Source organism: Prionailurus viverrinus, chromosome X, assembly GCF_022837055.1.
Source record: "Prionailurus viverrinus isolate Anna chromosome X, UM_Priviv_1.0, whole genome shotgun sequence".
In the NCBI taxonomy this organism is placed as follows: domain Eukaryota; kingdom Metazoa; phylum Chordata; class Mammalia; order Carnivora; family Felidae; genus Prionailurus; species Prionailurus viverrinus.
In genome coordinates, this window is record NC_062579.1 from 61,785,174 (window position 1) to 61,808,549 (window position 23,376).

General features: G+C 35.4%; 1 protein-coding gene across 1 annotated transcript in view; it reads left to right on the top strand.

Moving 5' to 3' along the window:
• Positions 1-7,774: 7,774 nt before the first annotated feature.
• CYLC1 (cylicin 1) overlaps positions 7,775-23,376 on the top strand; it is a 77,929-nt gene continuing 62,327 nt past the window's right edge. Inside the window, 1 exon segment of the mRNA XM_047844012.1 lies at positions 7,775-7,815. Within this exon segment, the coding sequence (XP_047699968.1) occupies positions 7,799-7,815 (17 nt within the window). The 5' untranslated portion in view covers positions 7,775-7,798.

The window sequence follows — 23,376 nt, forward strand, 5'->3', positions numbered from 1 at the left end:
TTCTCCACACTCTCACCATCACTTGTTATCTCTTGTCTTTCTGATAATAGGCATTCTAACAGTTGTTAGATAATACCTCACCCTGGTTTCGATTTGCATTTCCATGATGATTAGTGATGTTGAGACTCTTTTCTTATATCAGTTGGCCATTTGGATAAATGTCTATTCAGGTCCTCTGCCCATTTTATTTATTTACTTATTATTATTATTATTATTGTTAATTATTTTACTATTGAGTTATATGAATTCCCTACATATTTTGGATGTTAAGCCATTATCTTATCTATGATTTGCAAATATTTTCTTTCATTTCATAGATTGCCTCTTCATTCCACATAATCTTTTTAGAGTGATGTAATCTCACTTGTTTATTTCTCATTTTGTTGCTTGTGTTTTTGGTGACATATCTGAAAAAAAAATGTTGCCAAGGCCAATGTCAAAGGGATTTTTCCTTATTTTTTTTTCTATAGACAGCCTGCTTGTTAATCATTGTTTTGACCTACTCTGCTTTAGTATGTTGAATATTTTGTCTTTCAAGTGTTCTCTTTTATCCAACAACATTCTCAAATACACGTGTAAGGTTTATGAATTTGGAAATATTCAGGTGACTTTTAAATTATTGGCCAAAAAAACATTAAAGTAACTAGAAATATTGGACAGTATTCATTACTAAATAGATTAAGCCAAAGTATAGACAGTGACCTTGACCTTTGAATTAGCAAGAGAAATGGAAATGCTGAACATAAAAAAACCTCACCTGTCACAACACAATGGGTATATTATGAATATGTCTTAGTGGATGTAACCTTATAAATTAATTCTATGGTGGCTTGGATGAGCAGTCCAATTTTGATGTAAAAATGTCACATTGGTATTACTAAGATGCTTGAAAATGACAAATTTTGCATAAAGCTAATGCCAGTTGCCAGAGGGCTAGAAGAGTTTAAAAGGCACAAAAAGAAAATGGGGATAGAAAATCCATAAACATAAAAACATGATATAAGTCTTTACACATATATACATCATTCACAAAATATTAAATGGAATACAACATCTGTAGAAAGCTAGTTTAGAGGTTAAAGTTCAATACAAATAAGTCAAGGTCCACAAATATTTTCCACATAATTAGTCATCTTTGATGTCATGATAAAAAACAGTATCCCTAATATTGGACAGCTATATTTCAGACAATCACAAAGGGACATAGATGATTATATTGAAACAACCTTGCCATTGCTATGGCAAAAAGTATATGCCATGGAGGCAACCACTAAGTACTAAGATCTTTGATCTACAAATATTTAGTAAGAATGATTTTTGTGGTCTATTTATGTTCTCTTGAATGGGCAATCTAGTTATTCTGAGACCAAAAGTTTTTAATTAATAAAACCAAAGGCCTTTTTCTCCAATTTGTTCATCATTTACAACCTTGTTCTTGCATTGTCTGTAAGACTGTTATTTGAGATGTTTTTGCCTGCAAGTATTAGAAAACTCTAACTCAAATAAACTTATGCAGCTAAAGCATTTAAGTTACATAGTGTTTAGAACTAGAGAAAATTTCAGTGTTGGTTAATTCAGCATATCACAAATGTCATCAAAACCTGATTTCTATATCTAAATACCTTAGTTGTTTGGCTTTGCCTGTTTTGTGTCTCTTCATATTTACAAGATGGTTGTTGCATTGGTTTCAAGCATTGCAACAAGATATGAGTATTTCTAGGAGATGAAAATGGACTGTTTTTTTTTCCTAGTGACAACTACATAAGAGTGAAAAAACTTTCCTAGAAACCTTCTCTCAGATATAATTGGGTAGAACTGGATGATATCCCCTAAATCAATCACTAGCAAAAAAAAAAATACTGAACAATGGCTTAGGGCAACAATAATTTATACTTATAGCTCTAGATAAAGTTTGCCTCATTTAAGTTATATGAGGAAAGTATGAACAATAAATTAAAATTGTGGTTTTGCTTATAAGGAAAAAATAGGGAAATGGATGTTGGTATATAATTAATTATATATGCAATGGACTGTAAGCTCCAGAGTCATTTTTTAAACAATTACATCATTAGCTTCTAGTAAAATGTCTGTCATAAAGTCGGTTCTCAATAATTACTTTTTTAATTAATGACCAACTCTGCCTAGGAAGCAATTAACTCTGAATGATAAAGTCTTCACAGAGCAAATAATAGTTGATCTGGTGCTTGATGAAAATTGGTATGGAAACAGATAGGGAGAATACCATTTTAGATGAGGGGAAAGACACTGGAAAAAGACACAGTCATAAACTGGCACAGAAAGTTGGATCAGTTATTATCGCTTTCTGAAAAAATGTAAGAGAAAACTCCATTGATAGCAGCTTAAACCATAAAGACATTACTGTTTTCTTAACAAGATTGTTTAAGTTTATTTATGTTGAGAGAGCACACACAGTGAGAGAGAGAGGTGGAGAGAGAATCCCAAGCAGGCTCCACACTGAGGCTGACATGTGGCTCAATCTCATGACATGGAGCGCAATCATGAAATCATGACCTGAGCCAAAATCAATAATTGGAGGCTTAGCCAACTGAGCCACCCAGACTCACCCTAGCATAATTTCAGAAAGATTTTTTATATATAATTAAGTTAGAGGCTTAAAAATGTTATTACAGTCTTTCTGCTGAGTTATCTTTGGTGTTGTCAATATGTCCTCTCATGTTCACAAAATGGCTGCTGCACTTACAAGCATCATGCCATTATATAACAATATATGAAGCAGGAATAAAATAGGGTTTTTATCATAATAGAAAATCCCAGACACTCCCTAGAAGTATTTTTATTATTTATAATTGGCCCAATCTAGGTTGGGGGACCAGTACTAGCTACAAGGAAGTCTTGGAAACTATGCAAATGGACTCCCTAACTTTTATGGTGATGGCAGATAAGAAATACAGAGGAAGGTAAAAATGTTGGGTAAGCAATCAATAGGTTCTATCACAATATCTTTCAGTGGACATGGGTATCAGGAATATGAGGGAAATGATAGAAAGAGGTTGGAGAAATAGATTGGGTGCACATGTTCACCTACTGAAGCATAGGGGTTATATGTGTAGTATTTATCTTTATATTAAAAGAAGGCAGTGCAAGGGTGTTGTCTATCTCTCTAATTCATTTGCCTTTTAAAAATGTATTCATTTGATCAATCAAAATAAATATCTAATGAACTCAGTCACGGATATTCTCAAAATATAGCCGCTATTTAGTCGTTATGGGTCTTACATATAAATAAAATATTTAGTAAAGTTCTCTCAAAAGCTTTAGACAATTTCCTATTTTGTAAGACAAGTTCTTCTAATTCTGTGATTCACAATCATGCATGTACATGTGTTTATGGCACACATTTGAAAATGAAAATTTCTTAGCACATTTCAAATAAAAGATTCTAACTAAAGCTGTACTAAGCCACAATAATTGCAACACAATTACTAATAATAAATGTCACTAATGATCTATAAAAACATCCACTTTTGTACGATTTAAATTGTTGCATGTCAGTCCTTTATCTCTACCTGTGTACAACTTTTTCCTGATCATACCTTTCTTACATATTTATGCATTAAACAAATATTTGTTGAACGCCTAGTTTGAAGAAGCACTCTGCTAATCATGGAGATGAAATTATTAACTACAACAACAGCAAAAACAAAACAAAACAAAACAAAACAAAACAAAACAAAAACAGAAATAGCCTTACTTTCATGTGGGGCTTGCATTGCTTGTTCCAGGAAACATAAGATTGTTGACTCAAGTTTTGACATCCCAATTTGCCCCCTTTGAATTTGATGCAAGGTTTATTCCCCTCAATATCAGAAGATTCACTCACTTCAATGTTCCTTTTAACAAGACTTGAAGTGTGCATCCTCACTTGCAACAATCATTTATATTATCTCTTGATCAAAGTTTGAGAGCATCCTTATAAATGATTAGAGTTTAAGAGTTAAGAACCATTATTCTAACTAGATGGAGATATCAGGCTCTTTTTAGTCTACTGGAGTTTCCTGAGTAATGGTGGGAATAGAGCAAAGGGGTAATTTCAGATTTTAGCTTTTAACTTAAATCCTGAATTCCATAGAGTTTTCATATTCACAATTATCTTCATTATATATCATTGCCAATTAAAATGCCTGATAAGTATGAAATAGTGGTGTTACCTTACTGGATCAATATATTACATGCAAAAGCACTCAGATTGTTTTACATAAAATATATTAATACAGAATGAAACCTATGTGAAATGTGGAATTTGGCTCTAGACCACTTGGTTACTACCCTCTTAGATCCTTAACAGTCTGTGTTACTCTAGGTTAACTAGCTATCTACTCCATCCCTATTACAGATTGAAACACCAAGGAAAGTTTAGTTGGCTTATCCAAAGCCATATGATTAGTGACAAAGCTGAAATTTTAACAGTGGTTTCCTGAGTTCTAATTTAGTATGTTTTTACTCCCAAGCATATCCCTTCAAAACACTTCCACCCTTACCACCAGAACCAGCAGGGGATCAGTACAAAATGAAACTGCAACATAGTCATAAATTTTAGATCAAAATTAATGGCCAATTTAGTCCTATTACTAGTAGGTAGCAGTATATTGATCATTTAAGTCTTAGTTTTTCAGTGGCTACAGACATTAATGATGCTTTCTTAGTGAAAGAAAACACCTGAGATAGCCAATATTTCCTTCCATAATAATAAATTATAGATTTTATTCATTCAATAAAAATGTTTTAGTGTCACCTATTTGCCAGGAACTGGAGATACACCAGTAAATAAAACAAACAAAAATCCCTGCAGCCGTGGTCTGTATATTCTAGTGGTGGGTGATAAACAATAAACAAGTAAGTTATGTAGAATGCAATAAGTGCTATGGAAAAAAATAAATGAGATAGAGTGGAAGGGGGGCCCAGTGCAGGGGAGAAAGTGGTATGGGGGCTTCAGATTCAATTGAAGATGTGATGTCCTGCCAGTCTGTGTGTGAATATTGCTAAAGACTGAAACTGGTGAATGAATAAAATGTTATGTTTTTCTTCTTCAAAGCTCGAGGTCATGCTTGGAGAAGTCCAGGGCCCAAGCCAAATCTCGTTGTAGATGTGCATATGCTTTCACTGTTCCCTGCTTTGTATCTCATTTTAAAAATCTGAGAAAGTTTTGAAATGGGGGGTGGGGGGGAGGAAACAGGTGTGACAAAAGAGAAAGAGAGGAGGAGACAACCAGTCACCGTCTGCCTCAGTATTGCCTTGGTGATGGGGTTGTACAGGGCATGTACTCTGCTTGAGCCCTAGATCTCAAGAACAAGGGCTCTAGAACCCTAGAAAAGGCTGTTCTCTGGTTCTTCTTCCCTCTAATTTTCTTCCTTAAGATTAAAACTTCAAATCAATAGTATGTACAAATTTTTAAAAATAAAAACTTTAAGAATACTCTTCACATGAGTTAAAATAAGCCATTTACAGCTTTATATGTTCATAGATATTACTTAATTTTCCTTGAATGAATCTTAGAAATTTTGACAGAAATTTTGTATTAATTGAAGCTGAATTTATATCAATTTGACTATTTGAATTAACAGGTAAGTTAAAAAAATAAAGTTGTATTAGTCAAGATTATTTTGCGGGGTACCTGGATGGCTCAGTCGGTTGAGCCTCCAACTTCAGCTCAGGTCATGATCTCCAGGTTTGTGAATTTGAGCCGCCACATTGGACTTTGTGCTGACAGCTCAGATCCTGGAGTCTGTTTCAGATTCTGTGTCTCCCCTGTCTCTGCCCCCCCCACTCACACTCTGACTCTCTCAAAAATAAATATACATTAAAAAAATTAATAAAATGATTATTTTTTTAATTGGCTTTATCTACACAGCAGTCTTTCAAAAGTAATACTAATTTTCTTATCAGGCCAGATAATCCAAGAATATAAATGTTCCAAATATTATTTCTATCTGCATTTGCAATGCTTTATATATATTTTAGTATTATATTTTTTGCTTATCAATATATACATATTTTGTAGGAATTTTTAAGTACAAAACATCATATGCAGAAAACAAAATTATCCATAACCCCACTTATACCATTATGATATATTTAACTTTATTTCTTTTTACAATAAATACTTCCACTTTACATGGTAGCTATCAAACTCTGTGTACAGTTCTACATATCTTTTTTTTTTCACACAAATGTTAGGCATTGACAACCAAACAGACATGATTCCTGCTCTCATGGAATTATAATCTAGGGATTTACTAAAACCATTCCCTAATCTTGGACATTTAGAGTGTATCTAAATTTTAATATTTTATGTAAAATTATAATTAACATCTTTGTGCTGAAATAGTTACTTAGGATGCATTCCTAGGAGTAGAATTACTCTGCCTGAGAGTAGGAACATTTTTCAAGGCACTTTACACATAGTGTTCCTTTTATTACTTTACTGATTGTGGTCTATTTTTGACTTACAAATTGAATGGCTTTATATTACTTTACTTCAGAAGGTAATACTTTTTGATAGTCTTTTAAGCTCAGTTTGGCCAATGGAAGGGCTCTGAGACTGTGTAACACTGCCCAAGTGAAAACTAACTTGGTGCTTGGATCACATTTTGCTTTTATTTTCTAAAAATGAAATAAGGTCAAGAGCGCCTGGGTGGTTCAGTCGGTTAAGCATTGAACTCTTGATTTTGGTGCAGGTCATGATCTCGTGGTTGTGAAATTGTCTGTGCTGACAGTACAGAGCCTGCTTGGTATTCTGTCTCTCTCTCTCTCTCTCTCTCTCTCTCTCTCTCTGTCTGCCTCTCCCCCACTCACTCGTGCTTTCTGTTTTTCTCAAAATTAATAAACTAAAAAAATGAGATGAGCTTAGTATTACATAAGAAATATACACTTTCAAAAATAAATAAAAATTCAATGACAAAAAAGTAGCCAAAAATGAGAATAACTAATCAACTGCTTCTCTTCCTGGGACCAAAAAGATACTCACTTTTTGTTTTCTAGATCACATAAAAGACATCTTTTTTCTGTATGCATCCTTACCTACCACATGACTTTCCTTTATATAATGTAAAGTTTATATTTTTCAAATTTCCTGCCAAGTGGCATTTGATAACTTGTTCTAACATAACTTTGTACATAACAACAATTGTTTTTAGATTTGGGGAGAAAAAAAGTGTTTCAGACTTCTTGGTACTATTTTAATAGACATTTCACCTTTGTGTAACTTACATATATAACATGAAACTATATTCAAGTTATTTTGAAGAAATATCACTGTGACTATAGATAGATAGATAATAGATAGATAGATAGATAGATAATATATAGATACTTTTATGGGGGAAAGTCTGAATGTGAAGGAAATGTACAGGATTAAAGTAGCTCTTTATAGAGGAATGTTTATATTATTTTATATTCCTTTTAATACATATAGCTCCTTCATATGCACATATACACGTGTACATAGGTCTGTGTGTACACATGTATGTTCAAAACTGGTGTTAAAATAGTCTAATAACAATTAGATGTTTAGCAAACAACCAAATAGATTTAATCAATGAAAACCTGATTCTTCCTGTTCAAGCTGTGAAACATTATGTGTAAACACAGGTACAATTTTAGAATAGATTTCAGAGGCGTCTATGCACCATAAAATATAATTAACTCTGTCTTTTCCCTTCAACTTCCTGTTATTCACAGTGTCTTTATGATGTGATCACTCAACATTACCAGTTTTAAATTACAATCCTAAAGTCCTGGCAACATATAGGCAGGGGAAATGTCTCTTACAAGATTGTAAGTACTTTGTCTAATACTTTTTAGTATTTTTAATGACTAATATGCTCAACTTTGCAACATATTTATATTTTTAAATGTGAATAATGTTTATCTCATTGTAATTTTATTTATAGATTAATACTTTAAAGAGAGGTATGAAATTTTCAACAATATCTTGGGTTTTTTGCTTTGAGATTTAGCTACTTCAGGCTTTGTCACAAAACAGTTCCATGGCCTTAACCATTGTGTGTGTGTGTGTGTGTGTGTGTGTGTGTGTGTGTACTTACAATCACATCTTATTTTGAGAAAGGAACTAATTAATGTGTGTGAAGGCACTTAAAATGTGAAGCATGATATAATGTAGTAAGACTTTATTATACAACTTTGGTATACTTAATTTTCTGTAAAAAGAAAGTTAGATCATCCTTTTGCTCTGCTAAAAAGGAAGACTTAGTATTATTTCCAAGAAAAGAAAGTTTAGTGAGTTGACTTTTAAAAGGATTCATTAAGTGGATGATGAAATATTAACATGGATTTAACAGTATTTCTGCAGGTTTTAGTTGGCCACATCTTTCAATGTTGGTCTTTATTTTAAAAGTTTACATCTCCACAAGAATATTGCTGAAATAATACAAAAATTAGGATAATATAGACCATATTGACTTGGAACTACCAGCTAATAGCGATGTGTATTATGTTGAATTATAGGAGATTGTCAATATTCAACCATTTTTACCTACAAAAATGGGAATTTCTTAAGATACAATCATATAAAAAGCTCATAAAGCTCAATAAGAAAGATACAATTAAGGTGGAATAAAAATAGTTGAAGGCTATGAACAGATATTTTATAGAAAAAGAAATGTGAATGACCAGTAAACATATGAAAAAATGCACAACCTCATTTATAAAAAGAACATTTAGAAAATCTTTGACTCAGAAATTCAAACTCTAAAAAACTTAAAGAGATTTTCCCTTTTTAAATGACACATTTTTATGATGTTTGAATGTTTTTCAATGAGTACGTATTACTTTTAAAATGAGAAATGTCAATACAGTGTGAAAGAAAGGAAAAGAATGGTTTGATCTAGAAATTAAAAGTGAGCTCCTAGTGATTTTGGAGAGGTATCTCTAGTTTTATCCTGCCTACATATGATCTTTCCTATTACATCACAAAGGCTTCAGGATTATGTCACCATTGGGCATTATCTCTGAAACACACTGTCATCAGCAAAATCCTCTATACCCTCCTCTGCCTCCTATCTGAATGATATCTCCACTTTATTGCTCTCCGAAACTCGGTTGTTTCTCAAATACATTGTTTTTCCTGGGGCCCTCTTGAATGGATATTTTCCTTCCGATGTCCCCTCCTGCCACTGGAACCAGAGATGCTATAGATGTATACTTGGTTCCTCAATGGCATTTCCAACTCATTCTACTTCTCTACTCCCTAAAAATAGCCAGCTTTGAATCTCATATCATCAGATTTATATCACCTGTTATGTTTCCTTGTTGTATTCATCGACTAACTCCCAGGTCATTCCCTTTATTTTGCCATGATTCTCTGTCTGGTCCACTGCCATTCCCTCTTTCTTTAATCCCTGGTGATTTTGATATGTAGATAATCATTCCCATATCCTAATATTTCATTCTTTTACTTCATTTTCTCAAAGTATCTTGCCTTCCATCTTATTTCAGTTGCTCATTTATATTCATATCCCTCCAAAATCTCAATTTCAAATATTCTCCAACCACTACTTCAGGTACCTCTAATACCCACACTCCAACAATTCTTCTACCCCCTATAAGACCTACTATTGATTTTACCAACTTTGAACTACTGCTCATTAATCCTTTCCCAATGGCTTTACTTATGTTCTTACTCATTATAGATTCTTACCTATCTTAGGTTCCTATAGGCTCATAGTGAATCAAAACAAATAATTTCATGCATAAATATTCAATTCCCTTTATCCACTTTCATTTTGATATCTCTTAGACAAAACCCTAGTTATGGATATATCCAACTCCCCCATCACTTCTCAGTGGTACCTTTTTGCAAACTGAATGTGGTTGAGGAAAATCATGTAACCATGATAATTGGCTTCAACTTAATTTATAATATCAAACTGCAAGTGGGCCATTAATGTTACCTGGCAATTATATTAAACTTCTCTCATCTGTTCAAGTCTCTCCTTTAAGATTACTATTTCTTAATTTTTTCTGTTAAATTTATAATAGATTTTTCCACTCCACTCGCACATAATAGAGATAAATAGGATAAATTTTCACCATAGCCACAACTAAATATACTAATCTATATGTACTTTACAACCTTTTTCTCCCTGACTTTTCTCCTATTATAGTAGATACTCTCTTCTTGCTCATATCTAAATATAACTTAAGGTATATTAGTTTCCTAGGGCTGCTGAAGCAAATCACCACAGATTGGCTGGCTTAAAACATTAGAAGTTTATTTTCTCAAATTTCTGTGAGCTAAAAGTCCAAAATAAAAATGTCAGCAATGTGGTCTCCTTGCCAAGGATCTGAGGAAGAATCTGTCTGATGACTCTCTTCTAGCTTCTGGCAGTTTCTAGCAATCATTGACATTCCTTGGATTGTAGATCCATCACCCCAGTCATTGTTTCCATCATAGCTCACATGGCACACTCTCCCTGTGTGTGTCTGTGTCTAAATCTCCTTCTTCTCATAAGAACACCAGTCATTGTGTTCTAATCCAGTATGACCTTATCTAAACTTGATTACATGTACAGAGACCCTGTTTCCAAATGAGGTCAAGTTAACAAGTACCCAGTGATTGGACATGAATGTGTTTTTATGTGGGACACAATTCAACTCATAACACTGAGCATTGGATTTCCTTCACTACGTAAGAATATGGCTCCTATATTTAACTTATTTTCTGTAGCCTCGTTATTTTTATTTTTTTCTGTAGATTTATTGAAACAATTGAAATATAACTGTGTATGTTTGAGATGTACAATGTTATTATTTGATGCTCACGTGCATTGCAAAATTATGACTATGGTACGGTTATTTAACACCTCCATCACGTCATGTAATTACCTTTTTTTTTTGGTGAGAACATTTGAGGTCTACTCTCTTACGAGATTTCAAGTATATAACGCAGCAGTGTTAACTATAGTCACCATATTATGCATTAGATCCTCACAACATATTCATCTTATAAATGGAAGTTTGTACCATTTGACAACATCTGTTTCTGTGGAAAGAACATGTCTTCTTTGAAAAATGCCTATTCACATCCTTTTTCCATTTTTTAATCAGTTTACCAAATTATTATTTTGTTGTGTAAGTTACCTAAATATTTTGTATATTAACCCCTTATCAGATAATTGCTTTTCAATATTGATTGTTCATTTGTTGTGCAGAAGCTAAGTTTTATATAGATTCCACATACTTACTTTTGTTTTTGTTGCCTGAACATTTGGTGGCATATCCAAGAAAATCAATGTCAAGGGCATATCAAAGATCTTTCTCCCTATGTTTTTCTCTAAGAGTTGAAAACTTTCAGTTCTTATGTTCAAGGTTTTAAACCATTGCAAGATAATTTTTGTGACTTGTGTGTGATAGGGTTCCACTTTTATTCTTTCGCATGTAGATATCCACTTTCCCCAGAATCATTTAGTGAAGAGATGATCCCTTACCTATTGTGTGTTCTTGGTGCCCTCATGAAGGTTAGTTGATCATATATACATGGGTTTACTTCTCTGTTCTTGGTTAAATTCCCTTGGTCTATGTTTCTGTTTGTATTCCAGTACTATACTGTTTTAATTACTATACCTTTTTACCATAGTTTGAAATCATAAAGTGTAATATCTCCAGCATTATTCCTTTCTCAGAACTGTTTTGCCTACTTATAGTCATTTGTGTTTCCACATGAATTTTAGGATTGTTCTCTTTCTGTGGAAAAATTCTCTTGGAATTTTGACCAGGATTGCACTTAATCTATATATGAATTTGGTATTATTGGCATCTTAACAATATTATTCTACTGATCCATGAACTTGGGATACCTCTCCATTTATTTGTGTCTTCATTTCCTTTCCTCAATATCTGAAATTTTTCAGTGTAAAAATATTTAAATTCCTTGGCTAAAGATATTTGTAATCATTTTATTTTTAAAACTATTACAAATTAGATGGTTTACTTTTCCTTTTCTTTTTATTAAGTTTTTATTTAAGTTTCTGTTATTTAGCATACAGTGTAATATTAGTTTCAGATAAAAAATGTGCCGATTCAACACTTACATACAACACCTGATGCTCATCACAAAAAGTGCCCTCCTTAATCCCTATCACCAATTTAACCCATCCTCTTCCCCACCTCTGCTCTGGTAACTATCAGCTTGTCTGTAATTAAGACTATGTTTCAGGGCACCTGGGTGGCTCAGTTGAGTAAGCTTCCAGCTTTAGCACAGGTCATGATCTTGCAGCTTGTGAGTTCGAGCCCCATGTCAGCCTCTGTTCTGATAGCATAGAGCCTGGAGTCTACTTCAGATTCTGTGTCTCCTTCTCTCTCTGCCCTTCCCCGGCTCATGCTCTGTCTTTCTTTCAAAAATAAAAGTGAAACATTAAAAAAAGAATGTGTTTCTTGGTTTGATTCTATTTTCCTTTGCTCATTTGTTTTATTTCTTCAATTCCAAATATCAGTGAAAACATACAATATTTCTCTTTTTCTTATTTATTTTGATTAGCATAATACTGGCTAACTCCACCCACATCATTGCAGTGGCAAGACATCATTCTTTTTTATGACTGAATAAGATTCTAGTGTGTGTGTGTATGTGTGTGTGTGTGCAAGTTTTCTACTTCTTACTGTTTCAATTTTGTTAGCTTATATGTTTCTTGGAATTTATCAACTTCTTTCAGGTTGTCTAATTTGTTGACATATAGTTTTTCATAATATTCTCTTACAATTGTTTTATTTCTGTAGTGTTGTCATTTCTCCTCCCTCCTTTGTGATTTTATTTATTTCAGTATTTCTTTTTTTAATGTTTATTTATTTTGAGAGACAGAGAGAGAGAGAGAGAGAGAGAGAGTATGAGCAGAGGAGGGGCAAAGAGAAGGGGAGACACAGAATCTGAAACAGGCTCCAGGCTCAGATGTCACAACAGAGCCAGACACAGGGCTTGAGCTCACAAGCCGTGAGAACATGACCTTAGCCAAAGTGGGATGCTCAACCACCTGAACAACCCAGGTGCCAAAATCTCTCTTTTTTAAGTCTGGCTAGAGGTATAACAATTTTATTAATTTTTTCAAAGAACCAGTTTCTTGTTTCATTGGTATTTTCTATTGTTGTTGCTATTGTTGTTATTTTTGTTGTTGTTTTAATTTCTATATAATTTATTTCTCCTCTAATCTTTATTATTTCCTTGATTCTGTTGGCATTAGGCTTTGTTTGTTTTGCTTTTATAACACCTTTAGGTTTAAGGTTAGGTTGTCTATTTGATCAATTTATTGCTTCTTGTGGTAGGTTGGTATTACTATATTTCCCTCTTAGGACCACTTTTGCTGCATCCCTAAAGTTTTGGACTATCATGTTCTCATTTTCATTTGTTTCCACGTATTTTTTTTAAATCTTTTCTTTGATTTCCTGGTTGACCCATTCCTTATTTAGTAGCATGTTGTTTAACCTCTATATATTTGTGGCTGGTTTAGTGATCACAAATTCCTTTAGTACTTTTTTGTCTGGGAAATTCTTTATCTCTCTTTCTATTCTTAATGATAGCCTTGCTGTATGAATATTCTTGGCTTTAGATTTTTCCCATTTAGCTTTCGATTTTTTTTAATGTTTATTCATTTTTGGGAGAGAGAGAGAGAGAGAGAGAGAAAGCATGAGCAGGGGATGGGCAGAGAGCGAGGTAGACACAGAATCTGAAGAAGGCTCCAGACAATGAGCTGTCAGCACAGAGCCTGATGCGGGGCTTGTATCCACAGAACACAAGATCATGACCTGAGCTGAAGTCGGACGCTCAATTGACTGAGCCACTGAGGCACTGCTCCCATTTAGTATTTTAAATATAACATGCCATTCCCTTCTGACTTGCCATGTCTCTGTTGAGAAATCTCCAGCTAGATTAATGGGTATTACCTTGTATGATAAGGACTTTTTTTTATCTTGATGTTTTATAATTTTTACCACTATCTTTTGCAAATTTAATTTCAATATGTCTTGGTGTTGGACTCCTTTTGTTGATTTTAATGGAGTTTTCTGTGCCTCCTGGATCTAGATGACTGTTTCCTTATCAAGATTAGGGACATTTTCAACTATGATTTCTTCAAATAAATTTTCTGCCCTCTTTTCTCTCTGTGCTTCTTCTGGAACTCCCATAATACAAATGTTATTACACTTGATTGAGTTCCCTAAGTCTATTCTTGTGTTGCATAGTTGTTCTTTGTTTACTTTTTTCAGCTTCCGTATTTTCCATTATTTTGCCTTCTAGGTCACTAATTCATTCCTCTGCTTCTTCCATTCTGGTATTCATTGCATCAAGCCTGTTTCTGAACTCATTTATTTCATTCTTCATCTATGATTGATTCTTTTTTAACTCTTTTATATCTGTGGTAAAAAGTTTCCCTGATGTACTTTATTCTTTTCTAAAGTGCAGTATCTCTATGATTGTTGTTTTTGGTTCTCCTTCAGACATGTTACTTATATCTGTTTCACTTAGATCTCTAGGTTATAGTGTTATGGTGTTCCTTCATTTGGGATAAATTCCTCTGTCTTTGAATTTTATCTGTCACTTCCTTTTTCCTGTGTTATAAAATCCAGTTATGTTTCCTGCTTCTGAAATAATGGCTTTATGATGAAGAGGTCATATAGTGTCCAGGGCTTAGTGCTTCAAGTAGTGTCTCTGGTGAGTGTTGTGTGTGCTCTTGCTACTGTATTTTGTCTGCTCTCTACTTCAGGCCAGGTTTCTGCAGAAGATTTACTTGCCTGCTGTGGGCAGTGTTTGGTCCTTGGACTAAATGTGGTAAGTTTTAACAATACCTGTGTTCTGGTCTGCTTGTGAAATGAGACCTGATACTACTTTCACCAGAATTGAAGCCCTGAAGAACTCTGGTTGGGAGACATGGTATGTGTGGGGTTTTGTCCTAATCTTCGGGGGGAGGGGTCCATTGCACTGTAACTGAGGCTAGCTTAACTGAGATGGGCATTTCCAACAGAGTACAGGGGGTGGGCTGGTGTAAGCAAGTATCTAGCAGGTGTTGGTGCTGAGCCTTTTCCCATAGGTAGCTCTGTGCTCATGCTGAGGGGCAGGGGAGGGAAAGGCATCAGCTAGCTCCTTTATTCCTGGGGAGGCTTCCCCTGAATGTTGCCTATCACAGAAGGGCTCTGAGAAGAATGAATAATGGCCCTCCTGTGTGTGCCATGTGTCTTTCAAATCCTTGTTTCCATGTTGTCTGCCTCCAGGCTTTTTGCCTGCCTTCTCTCCAGGAACACCACAGTGCTCTCCATGCTCGATCCCAGCAAAGATTGCTGAATTTTCAAACTCCTAAGTTTAGAGACATGTTGTGAGCAGTGGCTTGTGCTACTAATCTTACTTTAATATGATATTTATTTATTTTTCTTCTCTTTTCTTTTTTTTAATTTTCTTTTTTTAAAAATTTACATACAAATTAGTTAGCATATAGTGCAACAATGATTTCGGGAGTAGATTCCTTAATACCCCTTACCCATTTAGCCCATCCCTCCTCCCAAAACCCCTCCCGTAACGCTCAGTTTGTTCTCCATATTTATGACTCTCTTCTGTTTTGTCCCCCTCCCTCTTTTTATATGATTTTTGTTTCCCTGCCCTTATGTTCATCTGCTTTGTCTCTTAAAGTCCTCATATGAGTGAAGACATATGATTTCTGTCTTTCTCTGACTAATTTCACTTAGCTTAATACCTCCAGCTCCATCCACATAGTTGCAAATGGCAAGACTTCATTCTTTTTAATTGCTGAGTAATACTTCATGTCTATATATACCACACCTTTTTGATCCATTCATCCATCGATGGACATTTGCGCTCTTTCCATACTTTGGCTATTGTTGATAGTGCGGCTATAAACATGGAGGTGCATGTGCCCCTTAAAAACAGCACAACTGTAACCACTGGATAAATGCCTATTAGTGCAATTGCTGGGTAATAGGATAGTTCTATTTTTAGTTTTTTGAGGAACCTCCATACTGTTTCCCAGAGTGGCTGCACCAGCTTGCATTCCCACCAACAATGCAAAAGAGATTCTCTTTCTCCACATCCTTGCCAACATCTGTTGTTGCTTGAGTTGTTCATGTTAGCCATTCTGACAGGTGTAAGGTGGTCTCTCACTGTGGTTTTGGTTTGTATTTCCCTGATGATGAGTGATGTTGAGCATTTTTTCATGCGTCGGTTGGACATCTGGATGTCTTCTTTGGAGAAGTGTCTATTCATGTCTTTTGCCCATTTCTTCACTGGATTATTTGGTTTTGGGGGGTTGAGTTTGATAAGCACTTTATAGATTTTGGATACTAACCATTTATCTGATATGCCATGTGCAAATATCTTCTCCCATTCTGTCTGTTGCCTTTTAGTTTTGATGATTGTTTCCTTTGTTGTGCAGAAGCTTTTATTTTGATGAGGTCCCAGTAGTTCATTTTTTATTTTGTTTCCCTTGCATCCAGAGACATGTTGAATAAGAATTTGCTGTAGGCAAGATCAAAGAGTTTTTTGCCTGCTTTCTCCTAGAGGATTTTTATGGCTTCCTGTCTTACATTGAGGTCTTTCATCCATTTTGAGTTTATTTTTGTGTATGGTATAAGAAAGTGGTCCAGGTTCATTCTTCTGCATGTCGCTGTCCAGTTTTCCCAGCACCACTTGCTGAAAAGCCTGCCTTTATTCCATTGGATATTCTTTCCTGCTTTGTCAAAGAATAGTTGGCCATACGTTTGTGGGCCCATTTCTGGGTTCTCTATTCCATTCCATTGATCTGAGTGTCTGTTTTTGCACCAGTACCATATTGTCTTGAAGATTACAGCATTGTAGTATAGCTTGAAGTCTGGGATTGTGATGCCTCCTGTTTTGGTTTTCTTTTTAAAGATTGCTTTGGTTATTTGGGGTCTTTTCTGGTCCCATACAAATTTTAGGATTATTTGTTCTAGCTCTGTGAAGAATTCTTGTTTTATTTAGATAGGGATTGCATTAAATATGTAGATTGCTTTGGGTAGTGTTGACATTTTAACAATATTTGTTCTTCCTATTATGGAGCATGGAATTTTTTCCTTTTTTTTGTGTCTTCTTCAATTTGTTTCATTGTCTTTCTATAGTTTTCTCTGTATAGACTTTTCACCTCTTTGGTTAGATTTATTCCTAGGTATTTTATGTTTTTTTAATGCAACTGTAAATGGGATCAATTGCTTGATTTCACTTTCTGTCGCTTCAGTGTTGGTGTATAGGAATGGAACCAATTTTTGTGTGTTAATTTAATATCCTGCAACTTGCTGAATTTATGAATCAATTCTAGCAGTTTTTTGTGGAATCTTTTGGGTTTTTCACATAAAGTATCATGTCATCTGCGAAGAGTGAGAGTTTGACCTCCTCCTTGCTGATTTGGATGCATTTTGTTTCCTTGTATCCTCTGACTGCAGAGGCTAAGGCTTCCAATACTTTGTTGAATAACAGTGGCGATTTCTGTCTTGTTACTGATATTAGGGGCAAAGCTCTCAGTTTTTCCCCATGGAGGATGATATTAGTGTTGAGACTTTCATGTATGGCTTTTGTCATCTCGAGGTATGCTCCTTCTATCCCTACTTTGTTGAGGGTTTGTATCAAGAAAGGATGCTGTATTTTGTCAAATGCTTTCTCTGCATGTATTGAGAGGATCATATGGTTCTTGTCCTTTCTTTTATTGATGTGATGAATCATGTTAATTGTTTTGCAGATATGAAACAACCTTGCAACCCAGGTATAAATCCCACTTGGTCGTGGTGAATAATTTGTTTAATATATTGTTGGAGCCAGTTGGCTAATATCTTGTTGAGGATTTCTGCATCCGTGTTCATCAGGGAAATCAGTCTATGGTTCTCCTTTTTATTAGGGAATCTGTCTGGATTTCGAACCAAGGTAATGCTGACTTCATAGAAAGAGTATGGAAGTTTTCCTTCCATTTCTATTTTTTGGAAAACCTTTAAGAGAAAAGTGTTAATCCTTCCTTCAATGTTTGGTAGAATTCCCCTGGAAAGCAACCTGGCCCTGGACTCTTGTATTTTGGAAGATTTTTGATTACTAATTCAATTTCCTTACTGGTTATGCATCTGTTAAGATTTTCTATCTCTTCCTGTTTCAGTTTTGATAGTGTATATGTTTCTAGGAATTTGTCTATTTCTTTCAGATTGACCATTTCACTGTCATATAACTGCTCATAATATTCTCTTATTGTTGTTTGTATCTCTGCTGTGTTGGTTGTGATCTCTCCTCTTTCATTCTTGATTTTGTTTATTTGGGTCCTTTCCTTTTTCTTTTTGATCAAAGTGGCGAGTGGTTTATCAATTTTGTTAATCCTTTGAAAGAACCAGCTTCTGGTTTCATTAATCTGTTCTACTGTTTTTTAGTTTCAATAGCATTAATTTCTGCTCTAACCTTTATTATTTCCTGTCTTCTTCTGGTTTTTGGTTTTATTTGCTGTTCTTTTTCTAGCTCTTTAAGGCATAAGGTTAGGTTGTATATCTGAGATCTTTCTTCCTTCTTTAGGAAGGCCTGGATTGCTATATTCATTCCTCTTATGATGGCCTTTGCTGCATCCCAGAGGTTTTGGGTTGTGGTGTTCATTTTCATTGACTTCCATATACTCTTTAATTTCCTCTTTAACTGCTTGGTTAGCCCATTCATTCTTTAGTAGGATGTTCTTCAGTCTCCAAGTATTTGTTACCTTTCCAAATTTTGTCTTGTGGTTGATTTCGAGTTTCATAGCGTTGTGGTTTGAAAATATGCACAGTATGATCTTGACCTTTTTGTACTTACTTAGGGTTGATATGTGTCCCAGTATATGGTCTATTCTGGAGAGCATTCCATGTGCACTGGAGAAGAAACTATATTCTGCTGCTTTAGAAAGAAATTTTCTGAATATATCTGTCAAATCCATCTGGTCCAGTGTGTCATTCAAAGCCATTGTTTCCTTGTTGATTTTTTGATTAGATGATCTGTCCATTGTAGTGAGTGGGGTGTTGAAGTCTCCTACTATTATGGTATTACTATTGATGAGGTTCTTTATGTTTGAGATTAATTGATTTATATATTTGGGTGATGCCATATTTTTCGCATAAATGTTTACAATTGTTTGGTCTTCTTGGTCAATAAACCCCTTAATGATGATATAATGCACTTCTGCATCTCTTGATATAGTCTTTATTTTAAATTCTAGATTGTCTGGTATAAGTATGGCTACTCTGGCTTTCTTTTGTTGACCATTACATCATAGATGGTTCTCCATCCGCTTACTATCAATCTGAAGGTGTCTTTAAGTCCAAAGTGGGTCTCATGTAAATAGCATATAGATGGATCTTGTTTTCCTATCCATTCTGTTACCCTATGTCTTTTGATTGGAGCACTGAGTCCATTGATGTTTAGAATGAGTACTGAAATATATGAATTTATTGCCATTATGATGCCTGTAGAGTTGGAGTTTCTGGCGGTGTTCTCTGGTCCTTTCTAATTTTTGTTATAGATTAGAAAGGACCAGAGAATATATATATATATATATGTATATATATATATATATATTTCATCTTCTTGCCCCTAAGAAAGTCCCCCTTAAAATTTATCACAGGGCTGTTTTAGTGGTCATTAATTCCTTTAATTTTTGTTTCTCTGGGAAACTTTTTATCTCTCCTTCTATTTTGAATGACAGCCTTACTGGATAAAGAATTCTTGGCTGCATATTTTTCCTTATTCAGCACATTGAATATATCCTGCCATTCCTTTCTGGCCTGCCAAGTTTCTGTGGATAGGTCTGCTGCAAACCTGATCTGTCTTCTCTTGTATGTTTGGGACTTTTTTCCCTTGATGCTTTCCTGATTCTCTCCTTGCCTATTTTGTGAATTTGACTATCATATGCCTTGTTGATGGTCAGTTTTTTTGAAATCTAATGTGGGTTCTCTGTGCTTCCTGTATTTTGATGTCTGTGTCTTTCCCCAGGTTAGGAAAGTTTTCTGTTATGATTTGTTCACATAACCCTTATACACCTATTTCTCTCTCTTCCTCTTCTGGGACCCCTATGATGCTGATGTTGTTCCTTTTTAATGAGTCACTTATTTCTCTTATTCTTAAATCGTGCTCTTTTGCCTTAATCTCCCTTTTTTTTCTGCTTCATTATTCTCTATAATTTTGTCCTCTATATCGCCGATGCTCTGTTCTGCCTCATCCTACCATGCTGCCACGGCATCCATCCATGATTGCAGCTCAGTTATAGCATTTTGTATTTCATCCTGACTGGCTTCTACTACTTTTATCTCCACAGAAAGGGATTCTAATCTATTTTTGACTCCAGCTAGTATTCTTATTATCGTGATTCTTAATTCTGTTTCAGGCATCTTGCTTGTATCTTTGTTGGTTAAATCCCTGGATGCCGTTTTTTGTGCTTTTTCTTTGGGATGAATTACTTCTTTTTGTCAGTTTGAAGGGATTAAAGGAATTAATGAGGTAAAATATTAAAAAAAATTAAAATGAATAAAATATTAAAATTAAAAAGTTAAAACACACCCACACAAAAATCAAATAAATGATGCTATATCCTAGGTGTGTTTTGGTCTGGATGTTGAAAGTGGTTTTATAGAGTAGAGCAAAAAAGGGGGAAAAAAGGAAATCATTTGAGAATTTGAAAAAACATTACTACACAGAAATAGACTAAAATGATGGAGTTAAAATAGAATTTGAAAAAAATTACATAAAAGTAAAAAAATATAGTAAATTAAAAAAATATTTTAACAGAAATTATAAGTAAATATGAAAGTTTTCTCTTTCTGTATTCAAGAAAAGAAAAAAAATGAAAAAGAGAAAAAAGAAAAAGAAAAGAAAGGAAATCGTTTGAAAATTTGAAAAAATGAATACTCCAAAATAGACTAAAATAAAATGATGGAAGTAAAATAGAATTTAAAAAAAAATTTACACAAAAGTAAAAAAAAATATAGTACAAAATTAAAGAAAAAATATTTTAAAAAAATTGAAAATAAAAATGATTTTTTTTCTCTTTCTGTATTCAAGAAAAAGAGGAAAAAAAAGAAAGAAAGGAAATTGAGTAGATGGACCTGCTAACAGATTCAAATAGGACTTAAATTACTTCGTTTTCCCCTAGAAGTCAGACTATGAAGTGTTTTATAGTCCATAAACTAAGCATGTGGTGAGACTTCTGTTCTTGAAGAGAGAGGTTGGCCCAATTGGACAGGGCTTAGTGCAATGGCTCCGTTCTCCACCAGATGGTGCTGCTAGACTACGGGGGTGGAGTGTTGTGGTGCTTGTTAGTGCCTATGCCCAAGCACAGGAGCAGTGAAAATGGTGTCACCCAGCTACCTAGTGTCTAGTATTGGAACTGTGTTCTCCCCAATCAGCAATCATGCACCCATCCTCTGTCTTCAGCTTTCTCCCACTCCCCAGTTTTTCACTGTCCATGACCAAGCCCCAGGCAGTACCTCTCTCTGGAGTTTTGTCTGAGATGCGGCTGTTTTCCCGTCCCCTTACTTCTGACAGGCTGTGGCTTTGACCCATTCTGCCCCTTTACGGGAGTGTCTCACTGAGCAATGGCCAAATATTGGCTGCACCCAGGATAGCTTGCTGGACCCTGCTGCTGGCCAGGTTTCAGCCTGCCCCAGAGAAAGTTCTCAACATAGTGTATCAGCAGCTTTTCAGGGATTATGGAAAATCACAACACACATCTGGCACCAGGCTTCACTCTTGACCTTGTTCCAGCACCAGCGAATGTGGCTGTTCCCTGGGGTCTGCTGGGACCAAGTGGTTTCAACAGTCTCTACCAAATGTCCTTCCAGCAGTGGAACCGCTTTTCCCCATGTGGCCCAAGAATCTCCTGGACCCCACTCTGCTCCTGGGGATTCACCCTTCCCAACAGAGCACTGCCAGTTATCGAGCTGTGGAGTTACAGACTCTGTGCTCCCTTTGTTTACAGTCTTAATACAGTCTTAAACCCTCTCCTTTCTCCCTTTTTGGTTTAGTCCCTGTGACTATTTCCAATTTTCCACTTTCTCTCCAGCTGCTTTTGGGGAGGGGTGCTTTTCCTGCATTCCCCATCTCCCGTCTCCATCCTCTCTCTGCCCGCCATGGCTTCTCGCTCCCCAAGTTCACCTCTCTGTATTGTGTACCTGCTGAATTTTGTGTTCAGGTTGGGGAGACTGTTGTGTTAATCCTCCAATCAGTTTTCTAGATGTGCAGGATTGTTTAGTGTTGGCCTGCCTGTATTTAATGGACATGAGACACAAAAAACTTCCATGATGTTTCGCCATCTTGGCTCCTCTCCTCTCTACACTTGTGCCAGTATTCTGTGGTAGGTGCCTGTTGCACTGGGACTGAGGCAAACTTGACTGAAAGGGACAGTCTCCTCAGAGCTCATGGTAGTGGGGCTTAGTATAAGCTGATTAAGTAGCCAGTGTCCCTTCTGTGTTGTTTCCCTCAGGTGTCTCTGTGTTTATGCTGGGGAGTTGGGGAGGGAAATGGCACCAGGCAGCTTCTTTGTTCTAGGAGAGGTGTCTCTGTGAAAGTTACTTCTCAAGGGTGTGCTCTAAAAAGAGTGAATAATCTCTCCCCTGTGCACCCCAGGCTTCAGATCACTGTTTTCCCACCTTTTGCCCCTGAGTTGTTTGCCTGCTTCTCTCAAGAAGCAGGGCAGCACTCTCAGGACTCTATCCCAGCCAAGCTTGCTGATCTTTATAACTCCAAGATTTTAGCCCCATTGTTTGCAAGGACTCACAAAATTGAACCACTCTCATTTTTCAAGCCAAAGTCTTTGTGGAACTGTTCTCCTTGTGCACTGTCCTGTGTGTTCTACTCTCTCTCTCTCTGTCTCTCTCATCCTCTGTTACCACAGTTCCCTCCCCTCAATGGCACCCATGATCCCTTTCTCCTCTAAGCCAAATATCCACACTTTCTACTTTCTTAGATGTGGCTTCTTCTCTCCCTTAGTTGTGGAGTTTGTTCTGTCAGACTTCACGTTGATTTCGAGGGTATCTAGCAAGATTTGATAGTTGTCTAATTGTGTTCCTGGGATGAGATGTGCCTTGGGTCCTCCTACTCTAGGGCCATCTTCCCCTCCTTCTCCTAGATTGTTTTCATTATTTTTCAGATATTTTGTTTTTAGTGTATAGAAATGCAACCCACTTCTGTATCTTGATTTTGTATCCTGCAACTTTACTGAATATAGTGATTAGCCTCAACAGTTTTTTTGTGGGATCTCTAGGATTTTTCTCTAAATAAGATCATATATATGCAAACAAATAATTTTACTTCTGGATTTGGATGTCATTTATTTGTTTGTTTGTTTGTTTGCCTAATTGTTCTCACTAGGACTGCCA